Source organism: Parambassis ranga, chromosome 19 (genome assembly GCF_900634625.1).
Source record: "Parambassis ranga chromosome 19, fParRan2.1, whole genome shotgun sequence".
In the NCBI taxonomy this organism is placed as follows: domain Eukaryota; kingdom Metazoa; phylum Chordata; class Actinopteri; family Ambassidae; genus Parambassis; species Parambassis ranga.
Genome location: NC_041039.1, coordinates 691,691 through 705,018, shown reverse-complemented (window position 1 = coordinate 705,018; position 13,328 = coordinate 691,691). Strand labels below are relative to the sequence as shown.

The 13,328-nt window shown below is 43.7% G+C and overlaps 1 protein-coding gene across 3 annotated transcripts in view; it reads right to left on the bottom strand.

The window, feature by feature from the left end:
- The window catches only part of carmil2 (capping protein regulator and myosin 1 linker 2), a 93,520-nt gene that overhangs the window by 35,462 nt on the left and 44,730 nt on the right, over window positions 1-13,328 (bottom strand). For 2 of the 3 annotated variants that reach the window (XM_028430942.1, XM_028430945.1), the window contains 9 exons: window positions 13,018-13,111; window positions 12,796-12,882; window positions 12,539-12,661; window positions 12,026-12,142; window positions 8,106-8,281; window positions 7,832-7,919; window positions 7,423-7,518; window positions 7,255-7,321; window positions 775-1,307 (listed from right to left, as the gene is read on the bottom strand). In XM_028430942.1, coding sequence (XP_028286743.1) covers window positions 775-1,307; window positions 7,255-7,321; window positions 7,423-7,518; window positions 7,832-7,919; window positions 8,106-8,281; window positions 12,026-12,142; window positions 12,539-12,661; window positions 12,796-12,882; window positions 13,018-13,111 — 1,381 coding nt within the window. The remainder of the gene's footprint in view (window positions 1-774; window positions 1,308-7,254; window positions 7,322-7,422; window positions 7,519-7,831; window positions 7,920-8,105; window positions 8,282-12,025; window positions 12,143-12,538; window positions 12,662-12,795; window positions 12,883-13,017; window positions 13,112-13,328) is intronic. The other variant, XM_028430944.1, reaches the window with a different exon arrangement.

Sequence of the window (13,328 nt, the reverse complement as noted above, 5' to 3'; positions counted from 1 at the left end):
TTATTACTGTTTTTTCCATGATGAACATTATGTTTCTCATGTTCTATACTGCCCAATGTAACATCTGATCAAACAGAACTGACTAACTGGGGGGAATGACTTCAGAACTCAGGCTGTACAACTGCTGTAGAAACATATTTTACTGAGCCATGAGCAGTGTGTGACCATGAAAAACAACACAACCGAACACAACTAAAAATGTAAAATGTATCTTCAAAAATCACACAGGAGAGACCATTTACATACACAAGGTCACAGCTGAATAAAAGAAGACCTTTTTCTCATTTTTCCTGTGACAGCACAGCAAAATATACTCCATTAATGTAAAAACATAAATAATTGACTCAGTGAAAGCATTACAGCGAGAGAGAGAGAGTCAGCACTGGGAACAACCCAGGGAACACCACTCCCAAAATGTACACACACACATGCTAAGGGAGGTCTAGCAGGAGAATGCAGAGATGGCCACCATTATTACTACAGAAAAACATAAATTATATGCAAGAAACATATAGATTTACAGAATTCAGGTATTTTATTCTTTTTATCTATTATGTTGTTTATTTTTCTCCATTCTTGTCCTTTTCTCCTCTGCCTGTGTAGTCGTGCAGTTAGCTTCCTACTTCATCTACCCTTCCCTCTAGCCTCTATCTCTCTGTCCCTCCTTCCTTTCACCTTTCTTTAAATTAAGTCATCTACCTATTATTTATATGACCAAGATATCTGTAAGTTCACTCCAAATGAATGTGTGCATTGTCATGTGTGTGCTCTTACCTGAGGCCTGGAGGATGGGGGCTTTGTGTGTGTGCGCCGCGGCCGTGGTCGGGAGGCGGTGTAGTGCTTTAGAGTCTGTCCCTGGGTGGGTAAAGGCTCCATGGGAGAAGCAGGGGATTCAGAGCCAGGGAGGGGACCTGTACTGGGGCTGCAGCTGGGTAAGGGAGCCTCTTCTCTGTGTAAGGGTCTGCAGCCGGCTGCCTTCCTCTTTGGAGCTCTAGCAGGGATGGAGTCAATGGAGGGGAGAGTAGGAGGAGGAATGCACGATGCTTTTCTTGCTGCTGATACTGCTTCTGCAGCATCCGCTGCCACCAACTCTCCCTCCCTCCGCCTCCTCCCCCTCTGTCCTGGGGGGGACGGGGAAGTAGAAGGAGAATGGGAGGGGCTTGTGGTTGTGAGTGACAGTGGGGTTGCTGTCAATATCCAAGGGAAGCCCCACCTTCCTCCTCTTATGTCCTCCTCTCCAGCACCTCCTCCCTTCTCCCTTTCTGCTGGTCTGTTCCAGGTCTGCTCCCAGTCGTCATCCAGAAGGCCTGAGATTAAAGCAATATAACAGATAAAATTAGAGGCGAAGCTATATTATAAAACAGGGAAGGGAAAGAAAGACTATGTATCCAGCTCATGCAGTATGAGCAGGCCTTTTGTTGGAACGCATTGTTTAAGTAGGCCAAGCAGAGCTGTAAAGCAAATGGGAAAGGGGAGAAATACAGGGTGACTAGAGGAGGGGGAGGAGAAACTAAGCAATGCAAAGGGAGGGGGGCAAAGAGCATAAAAGAGAGAAATAATCAGTTAAGCATAGACATGTATGGAGAAAACAAAAAGGAATCAGAGCAGCAGATGGCTGCTGCTATGGAACACGGCTTTCAGCCTGTCACACAGTGCTGATTCTTACACACAAGATATTGTTAAATTGGTGTTGTGTGTTGGTACAAACACTTCAGGGCCCAATGAAAGACAAACTGATGGCAATGTTTTTTTAGAAATAAGATTATACTTATATTTCATAAAATGTTGACCTAATTCCTCACATGCCTTCATCTGTCAAGCACAAATAAACCTGTAATATTTTAGAGGTATTATTTTTTACTATATCTTTTAAAAAGATGGTCATTTCAAACAAAAAGAGTGGGGGTTGGGGGCTGGGAGCTGAAGTGCCCCAGTTCTCCCCTAATGTTTCCTCCTCATCCCTCATCCTCCCCTCCTCCATCTTCTCCCCATCTCATGTCTCCCATGGTGAAAGTCAGTGGTGTGAAAGTAAACAGGCTATGCTCCAATTAGCCAAACAGTGCAGCATGTCTGCCACAGAACGGTTCAACATGGCAGTACACACATAAACAACAAAAACAGCACTCTTGTGATAGTATCTTGTGATACCATTGGACACCATTCAAAATGTTGATGTGATACAATTCCAAAAGTGAGCTTGCCTGTTTGCCTGTTGTCTGAACTTGAACCTGACTGCACTAAAATAAAATACAATGTACAGTATATGTACCTAAGTAAAGTAGGTGTAAAAATACAAAAAAAAAAAAATTTCAGATTGATATCTAATGTTGAGCTAAGTGTATTGCTCTCACTTGACCATTTGAACCCACACACTGTCACAGTCACACCCTCGACCTGGTTCTCACCTACGGCCTGGAAGCTGAGAACCTGCTAGTGTGGTCTCAAAATCCTGTTCTTTCAGATCACTCATTAATAACTTTTGACTTCTCTCTTTCAGACCTACCAGCACCTAAGGAAAAGGTCTACTACAGCAGATGTCTGTCTGAAGACGCCGTAAAGCAGTTTAGGACAGCAATCCTACCAGTACTCCCCACAGTCCCAAGTACTGATGGGGGTACCAACTTAAATGTTACTCCTGCAGAGCTGGACCGCTTTGTCAACAACACTGCAGACACACTACACTCAGTCTTAAACAGGATTGCTCCACTGAAGAAGAAGAAAACTACAAACCAGAAGAGGCTAGCTCCGTGGTACAACTCAAACATCCGATCACTGAAACGGATTACACGTAGGATGGAGAGGATGTGGCAGTCCTCTAAATCAGATGACTCCCGGAGGATCTGGAGAGACAGTCTGCTGACGTATAAGAAGGCCCTTCGTAAAGCCAGGACAGCCTACTATTCATCACTAATAGAAGAAAACAAGAACAACCCACGCTTTCTCTTTAACGCCGTGGCCAGGCTGACAAAGAGCCACAGCTCTGTGGAGCCTTGCATTCCTGCAGCTCTTAGTAGTGAAGACTTCATGAGCTTCTTCACTGATAAAATCACCACTATTAGAGGACAAATCAACCACAATCTCTCTGTGACCGCTGAGGATACACCGCCACTTCTGGAAACGGATCCTGATCTAACTCTGGACTGCTTCGCGCCCATCGGCCTCCCTGAGCTGACCACCAGCATCAGCAAGTCTAAACCTACTACCTGTCTTCTGGATCCGATCCCTTCACAGCTCCTCAAGGATGCTATTCCTCTGATCGGAGACTCTATATTAGGACAGATCAACTTGTCTCTGGGAACAGGATATGTACCACAGGCTTTTAAAACTGCTGTGATCATTCCGATACTTAAAAAACCTTCACTGGACCCGGACGTCCTAGGAAACTACAGACCGATCTCCAACCTCACCTCACCTCCAAACTACTCGAAAGAGCTGTTGTAAGTCAGTTAAACGACCACCTGTGTAGTAACAGTCTGTTTGATGCTTTCCAGTCTGGTTTCAGAGCCCATCACAGCACAGAAACAGCACTGCTTAAAGTCACCAATGACCTCCTCATGGCATCGGACCGGGGTCTCGTCTCTGTACTCGTTCTACTGGATCTCAGTGCTGCCTTCGACACCGTAGACCATCGCATCCTGCTACACAGATTGGAACACGAGATCAGGATTACAGGAACAGCACTGCGCTGGTTTAAATCATATTTATCTGACAGATTTCATTTTGTTCACACTAACGATGTGTCTTCCACAGGTACAAGGGTTAACCACGGTGTTCCACAGGGTTCTGTGCTCGGACCGATCCTGTTCACCCTCTACATGCTCCCTCTAGGAAACATCATCCAGAAGCACGGCATAAACTTTCATTGTTATACTGATGATACCCAGCTGTATTTATCCATGAAGCCTGAAGAAACGGAGCCGCTAGTCAGACTACAGGCGTGTCTAAAGGACATAAAGGACTGGATGTCCTCCAACTTTTTACTATTAAACTCGGACAAGACTGAGGTCATTGTTTTTGGACCGAAACATCTCAGAACTAGTTTATCAGATAATACTTTCTCTCTGGATGGAATTACTCTGGCCTCCAGTACGACTGTGAGGAACCTTGGAGTTATCTTTGATCAAGACATGTCGTTTGTCTCTCATATTAAGCAGGTCTCCAGGACCGCTTTCTTTCACCTGCGTAATATTACTAAGATCAGGAGCATCCTCTCTCAGAGTGATGCTGAAAAGCTCATCCATGCTTTTGTCACTTCAAGACTGGACTACTGCAACTCTTTATTGTCAGGATGTCCACATTACTCCATCAACAGTCTGCAGCTGATCCAGAACGCAGCAGCTAGAGTTCTGACAGGAAGCAGCCAAAGGGATCATATCTCTCCTGTTCTAGCGTCTCTTCACTGGCTCCCAGTGGACTCAAGAATACACTTCAAGATCCTTCTTCTAACCTACAAGGCTCTTCATGGACTTGCTCCATTGTATCTGCAGGACCTGATTGTACCATATGTTCCTAATAGGACACTCAGATCTCTGAGTGCAGGTTTACTAGTAGTTCCTAGGATTCATAGAAGTAGAATGGGAGGACGAGCTTTCAGCTATCAGGCACCGCTATTATGGAACCAGTTACCAATCTGGGTCCGAGAGGCAGACACTGCCTCCACCTTTAAGACTAGACTTAAAACTTTTCTGTTTAGTAAGGCGTACAGTTAGCCTTAGACCTAGTGTCTAGCACAGCTATGCTGCTCTAGGCCTACGTTGTCGGGGGGCACAAACATGATCCACTGAGCAGTTTCCCTCTCACCCTCTAACCTCTCCTTTTCTCTCCTTAGTCGGGCTCACACTGGTCTCAAGACCTGGATGATGACCTGCAGTCCGGCCCGTGAAGTCTCTCTTGCTCTACGTTGTCGGGGGGCACAAACACGATCCTCTGAACACCCTCTGACCTCTCCTCCACTCTCCTTAGTCTGGATCATACTGGGTAATATCGTCTCATAATCTGTGTTAACTGTCTTCCTTGTAGTTCTGTGCCTCGCTCTCGCTCTCTCTCTTTGCAGGTCTCAAGACCTGCATACTGACCTGCAGTCTCTCCTGTGCTCATCGACTTCACTAGCCCCTGCTGCTCATCTTTACTATCAAATTACTATTCCTACTTATGGACCGACGATATATATAGATATCTATTGCAATATAATCACTGTTTCATCTTGCTGTCATGTTTGCTCTGTACTGTATCATGTTTGTATCATGTTTGCTCCTCTCTCTCTCTCTCTCTTTCTCCTTCATCCTCTCTCTCCCTCTCTCTCTCTCTCTCCCTCATCCTCTCTGACTAGCAGCAGGACTGGTTCCCCCTTAAGTTGACGGGTCCTGCTCAAGGTTTCTTCCTCTTAAAGGGAGTTTTTCCTTGCCACAGTGCTCTTAGGGGGGTTCCTGTGAAGCGCTTTGAGACAATGTCTGATTGTAATATGCGCTATATAAATAAAACTGAATTGAATTGAATTGAATTGAATTGAATTAAAAACTACATAATAATTGGTGTTTTTCTGGCTGAATGAAATACCAGCTGTTCATGTAAACATTGATGTCCATGTCTGTTTATGTTAAAACTTGTCAGGTCTCCTCCATACAGTTTGGTTTTAATTGGAAAGGTTTTCTCTTTCCAATTTTATTTTGTAGTTTCTAACCTTCCTCTCATTTCGTGTGATACATTTCTATCAACCTAGGTGCATATTCAACAATTTAACTCTTAACACTACCATTTGGTTGCATGGTTTCCTAATGCACTTCTAAGGTACGTTAATAATGTACACAGTATAGTAAATGTTAGAATACACACACAAAAAATTTAATGAAATGTGTCTTTTTGTGTTATCAACTTTTAAAATATCTTTCATTACACACTAATAATAATGTCCTAATAATGTTTGTAAATTCGGCTTTACATGTGAGACGCTAGAGCACACAGGTGTGGGGATTCAGCTGACTAGAGAAGTAAGGGAAAACAAAGGGCTCTGGCTAGACCTCACCAATTCCTATGAATCCATCCCCCACAAGCTTGTTGAAACAGCAATGCCCAGGTATCATTTTCCAGAAACAATCTAGAACCTCATCCTGGACTACTATAGCAACTTTGGGTTGAGAATTTCCTCAGGTGCAACAGCATCTTCATGGCAGCAGCTAGAGAAGGCCATGATAACTAGCCATTATCATCCATCCATCATCTGAACCCAATTTGTTCTGCAGTGCAGGGTCACGGGAGTTGGAGCCTATCCTAGCTATCTACAGCTGAGAGGCGGTCACCAGTCCATGGTGACCACACAGAAAAACAACCATTCACACTCACACCTACGTGCAATTTCATGTGACCAATTGACCTAACGAGAAGATCTCTAGAATGTGGGAGGAAGCCCGAGCACCCAGAGAAAACCCACGCAGGCACAGGGAGAACGTGCAAACTCTACACATGATCATCAATTTTAGCTGAGGTGGAACGCATAAGCCCCATGTCTAGATGAAGAAATGGCTCCTTAAAAGACAAAGCCTTGATACAGCAGGCAAGAAGCAAATCATCCTGTCTTATCAACAAGATTGTTTGTTTGTTTGTCCTCTGTAATGTATGATGTTTGCTGCATGTTTGTTCCTCTCTCTCTCTTTCATCCTTTCTGTCCTGTCTACCTCTTCTCCTCCGCTACCCAGCCAACTGTCAGCAGGAAGGTTCTCTTTATGAGCCGGGTCCTGTTCAAGGTTTCTTCCTGTTGAAAGGGTTTTTTTTCCCTGTCACTGTTGCTCTTAAAGGGGTTCAGGCTCTGGTTCTCTGCAAAGCGCCTTGAGACAATTCTGATTGTAAAATGCGCTATATAAATAAAAGGAAATTGAAGAATGGGCTACCCGGCAAATTTAAAGCCTGTATGTACCAGCATCGAGTCCTGACGAGGTGCTGCCTTCTTGTCTGTGAGGTACCAATGAAAAAAGTGCAGGCGCTAGAGAGAATCATCAGCCAGTACCTTCAAAAGTAGCTGAGACTTCCTAGATCCTTAAGCAGCATCACCTTGTATGGAAAATTCACACATCTGAAAGCAGCTGGATTTAATATAGGTACTACTAGTATGGTAAAAGAATAGATGACAATGTAGGGGTCCTGCTAGTAAAGAGACTTGGCTCAGCAAGAGGTAGAAAAGTTTTCGAGAAAAGTTAAGATACTCAAAAGAGAGAGGAAGCGCCATTATGTAATGACAGGATAATAATTTCTGTCTCTTACTCTTAATAGAAGGAGCAGGCCTCAAGGTCTTGGGGTGCACACTGTTTCTCCAAAATGCTGGACTGTACTGGTGAGAAATAGGATAAAACAAATATGGAACATAATGACTAGATGAAACTCTGTGAGTAACAGTGTGAACAGAGGCATTAATGGCTTTGTGCATCTTACATCATCAGTTGGGAAGTCACTGTCAAGCTCTGGGAGTCTAAGCTCTGGAACGTTGATCCTCTGAGCATTACATGAACTTTCTTTTATATGTAAATCCTACATTGTGAATAAAGGTAAACATAATCAGTAATGTTGATTTGAATGATAATTTGCAGCAAATGGTAATTTTGGGAAAACTAGCAGCTAACAGAAGGGGCAATCAAGTAGACTGTATCCCAGGAGAACCAGTAGACCATGCACCAACAGCTAATACAGGCTTACATACATATATGCAGTCTATAGCCCAGTCTGACATTCTAGTCTACATTTTGTATTGCCTCCTCACACTCTGATGCCAACCACGCAAGAGAACAACTAAAACAAATCAAGAGTTGGAGAAATATACAAAACACAATATACACATATTTACCATTTTGGTCTGGGCCATTTTCAGATCCTGCACCACCTGTTCTACAATGCTTTCAGCCAGAGTCACACTCAATGTTTGTCTCAGTTCACTGGATGGTTGAAACAACAGAACAGTTGGCATTTCACAGTATTTGTAATGACTCTGATTAAATATTTTCTGCAATGAAAAAGTTAGTATCTGTATGATTGTGTTTCAGAATAGCATGTGGTGTTTATCTACACTTAATTGAGAATAGTTTCGGATGGTCCAGAACATCAGGTACTTGTTTTATTACCGCAGTCTGTTTGTGATGATGTGCCCTGTGCTCTCCACCAGGGTGCTTCTCAGGAATATATTTGTCTGTCTGATTCTTTTGGACACACACTCCGACAGACTTTCACACACACTAGACCGCTGGACTACTGGAGGGCATAGTGCCTCTGCATGTCTCATCAGGTCTTGGGCCAGCTCCTAGAACGCACAAACCGGGACTTGATTTTTCCAAGACAGATCAAGACAGAAATGGGCAAAACCGAGCTCCTGGTGAACTAAATGATGATTCTTTCAGCACTATACACAGCATCATATGAAATATATTCTGAAACTGATCCATAGTTACAGTAACTGTCATGTTTGAACCACAACCCAAGATTCATTCATTCTTTGTTCCAGCAATTCCTATGATGGCCTAATGTGTAGACTTGGAGATAAATCTTTATGTGACATCACACTTGTAGGAATACAAAAATAAATTAATAAATAAACACATAAATAAATGTGAACTCCAATTGGATCACAGAACTACAAGCTTCAACAAAATGAAGCTTAGAAAAGGGAAGACTATCTCTTATCTTCATCAGGTCCCACACCAATATACTAATCTTTATCCAAAATTGGGTGTGTGGTGGCCCACACCCACCCCACTTACAACCCCATCTGTGGATGCCTCAATCTACAGTTCCATCAAAATGTTCCTGTGAAAATAATTAAAACTCAAGCTCCATTCCTTTAATCTAATCTAGAGTCAGGATTAGTTAAGAACCTAGACCTATTCATGCTGTGTTAAGTATATACACTGCTCAAAAAAATAAAAGGGAACATTTAAAGAACACAATGTAACTCCAAGTCAATCACACTTCTAAAAAATCAAAAGTCCAGTTAGGAAGCAACACTGAATGTGAATCAATTTCAGCTGCTGTTGTGCAAATGGAACAGACAACAGGTGGAAATGAGAGGCAATTGTCAAGACAACCCCTATAAAGGAGAGGTTCTGCAGGTGCTGACCACAGGACTCCATTTCTCTGTTCTTATCCTTTCTGACTGATGTTTTGCTCACTTTTGCATTTTGACAGTGCTCCTACTGAGGTAGCATGAGGCGGTGTTACAACCCACAGAAGTTCCTCAGGTAGTGCAGCTCAACCAGGATGGCACATCAATGAGAGCTGTGGCAAGAAGGTTTGCTGTGTCTGTCAGCACAGTGCTCAGAACATGGAGGAAATACCAGGAGACCGGCCAGTACACCAGGAGACATGGAGGGGGCCATATGAGGGCAACAACCCAGCAGCAGTACCGCTACCTCCTTCTTTGTGCAAGGAGGAACAGGAGGAGCACTGCCAGAGCCCTGCAACATGACCTCCAGCAGGCCACTAATATGCATGCTTCTACTCAAACTGTCAGAAACAGACTCCATGAGGGTGGTATAAGGGCCCGATGTCCACAAGTGTGCTTACAGCCCAACACCGTACAGGGTGATTGGCATTTGCCAGAGAACAACAGGATTGGCAGATTCAACATTGGCGCCCTGTGCTCTTCATGGATGAGAGCAGGTTCACACTGAGCACATGTGACAGATGTGACAGAGTCTGGAGACAGCATGGAGAACGTTCTGCTGCCTGCAACATCCTCCAGCATGACCGGTTTGGTGGTGGGTCAGTGATGGTGTGGGGAGGCATTTCTTTGGAGGGCCTCGCAGCCCTCCATGTGCTAGCCAGAGGTACCCTGACTGCCATTGGGTAACAGGATGAGATCCTCAGACCCATTGTGAGAACATTGTGAGAACACTGACGTCACACATCATGAAAACCCTGGAGATACTCATTCTGGAACAGCTCCGGCCTACTGTTAGGCCTCACCTGGACCCTCCAGTTCGCCTACCAGCCCTAGCTGGGAGTTGAGGATGCCATCATCTACCTGCTGAACCGTGCCTGCACTGGACAAGCCAGCGAGCACTGTGAGGGTCATGTTTTTTGACTCCAGTGCCTTCAACACTATCGAGCCGGCTCTCCTGGGTGAGAAACTGACAGCGATGCAGGTAGAGCCCCCCCTTGTGTCATGGATTGTGGATTATCTAACTGGTAGACCACAGTATGTGCGGATGCAGCGGTGTTTGTCTGATACAGTGGTCAGCAGCACCGGGGCCCCACAAGGGACAGTCCTCTCTCCCTTCCTCTTCACACTCTACACCTCTGACTTCAGCTGCCAGACAGAGTCATGTCATCTTCAGACGTTTTCTGATGACTCTGCCATAGTGGGATGTATCAGCAAAGGTGGAGAGTCTGAGTACAGGACTGTGGTGGACAGCTTTGTCACATGGTGTGAGCAGCTGCTCAATGTGGCAAAGACAAGGGAGCTGGTTGTGGACCTGAGGAGGACCAAGACACACGTGGCTCCAGTTTCCATTAGTGGGCAGAGTGTGGACATTGTTGAGGATTACAAATACCTGGGAGTGGTGTTGGACAATAAACTTGACTGGACTAAAAACACTGAAGCCCTCTACAAGAAGGGCCAGAGCCGCCTCTATTTTCTGAGGAGGCTCCGGTCCTTTAACATCTGTCGGACTATGCTGAGGATTTTTTATGAGTCTGTGGTTGCCAGTGCCATTTTGTTTGCTGTTGTGTGCTGGGGCAGCAGACTGAAAGCAGCGGACACAAACAGACTCAATAAACTGATCAGAAGGGCCGGTGATGTGGTGGGGGTGGAGCTGGATTCCCTGACAGCAGTGTCAGACAGAAGGATGCTGTCTAAGCTGCAGGAGATCCTGGAGAACAGCTTCCATCCTCCTGCACCACGTGCTGCTGAGGTGCAGGAGGACTTTCAGTGCCAGACTGATCCCTCCTAAATGCTGAGCGCCACAGGAGGTCATTCCTTCCTGTGGCCATCAAACTGTACAACTCCTCCCTCTGAGATCAGACAATCTAACACACTGTCTTGTAATCATATCCATATTGGATTTATTGTAGACAAGATTTTACTGCACATGGTACAAGTTGTATTATATATGACTATCAGTCTTCACTTGCCTGGATTTTACTTGAATGTTTATTAATGTTTAGAATTTATTAGGTTTCATTTTTATTTTACGCTTACTACTTTACCTTATTTTATATTTCTAACCTGTTTTTATAGTATACATGGAGCACCTAGAATGAAAGCAATTTCCCCCTGGGATTAATAAAGTATTTCTGATTCTGATTCTGATATGCTGGTGCAGTGGGCCCTGGGTTCCTTCTGATGCATGACAATGCTAGGCCTCATGTGGCTGAAGTGTGTCAGCAGTTCCTGCATGATAAAGGCATTGATGCTATGGACTAGCCCGCCCATTCCCCTGACCTGAATCCAATCGAGCACATCTGGGACATCATGTGAGTTGCACCACAGACTGTCCAGGAGCTGACTGATGCTTTAATCCAGGTATGGGGGGACATCCCTCAGGACAACATCCGCCGTCCATCAGGAGCATGCCCAGGCATTGTAGGGAGGTCATGCAGGCACGTGGCGACACACACTACGGAGCCTCATTTTGACTTGTCTTGAGGAATTTCCACTCAAGTTGGATCAGCCTGTAATGTGATTTTCCACTTTCATTTTGAGTATAGTTCCAAATCCAGACCTCCATGAGTTAATAATTTTAAATATTATTGATAATTTGTATGTTATTTTGTTCTCAATGTATTCCACTATATAATGAATGAAGAGTTTCAACTGGAATATATCATTCATTGAGATCTAGGATGTGTTATTTTAATGTTCCCTTTTTGAGCAGTGTACTTTCAGCCCTTTTCACACTTAGCAAAAGCCTATACTGACATCAATGAGTTTTAAACCTGCAAACACATAGTGATGAAACTGTATTAAAAGAGAGAGATATTATGGCTGTATGCTCCAAACCCAACAGTATACTTGCACTGTTGCAAGAAAAACACTGACAATGTGTACCTGCATGCTTCTAGAGAACTCATTGGTCAGAGCTGTAGCAGTGTCAGAGAGGATGCCGTTCACCAGGTCCCCATCAGAGGCACAATTCCTGTCTGCCTCATGTAGTGATGGAAACAGCTGAACAAGTAAAGAAAACAACATAAGGGGGCATAAAACAGTCTTTATATTATATATGACTACAATTTTTGACTTGAAGTTTTATTATTTGTTTAGAATTGTATTTTATTTCCTTTATGCTATTTTACCTTAACTTATTTTATATTTCTATTTTGTTAATATTTCTGATCATGCATAGAGCATCTGGAATGTGAACAGTTTCCCTCTGGGTTTCTGATTAAAACCCTTTGACCACTTTATAGGGTACACCTACATAGTGTAATGCAGAGCACAAGTGTTTCATGACTATCTCAATGGCACATTTTATGGTTTAGTTGTTGATAATAAAGATCCCACTATGTCTGTATGTCAACACAGATTTGTTGTTCTTATTTTTTCCAGCTTCATAGCCTATACCTTGAAAGCTTCCTTAGCATTCTGCAGCACCTCGTGGGCTGTCAGGATGTCAGCCTGGACCTCCTCAGTGTTGTTAATTTGCTGAAGGCTCTCCTCCAACTTACAACACATACCCTGGATCAGCTAAAATGGGGAATAACAAACACATAACAACGAGATCAACATTCAGACATAATTATTCATTAAATAATTACATAATACAACAGTTAAGTGTGCTGTTCTATTGTAATGACTGCTATCTTTATTCCACCTCTTACCTTATCAGATTGTTGATTTTTTAACACCTGTTGAAGTCCCACACTGTCAGGCTGTCTCAGGTTGTTTCTGTATAATGACTGCTGAATCTGAAAACATACATTTTATGCAAGTAATGGATAATGTAGTCAATGCACCAAAATGCCAATGGATTCTACAGCAACCTTATTCTACATGTATGCAGGCAAACACACACACACACTGGTTAAGGTATTCATGCTGACCTTATGCAGGGCCTCTCTGGTTCTGTCAGGGTTGCTGCGGTAACTGTGTGTGATGTCAGAAAGAGGAAGAGACATCTGCTGCAGGGTAAAGTTCCTGTTTACAAAAATCCCACTATTAACATATGCACCTATGAAACTCTGCACACAACCTTGGCATGAGTATACCGCTTTGGTCTGAAATATGTCTTAATCTTGGAACTTACTATGGAAATGTATGTGTCATTCTTGGACCACATGGATCCTGACTACATGGACATTATTTTTTCTTAGGAGCTGTGATGAAGTTTATATTAACTTATTATGAAATTAGT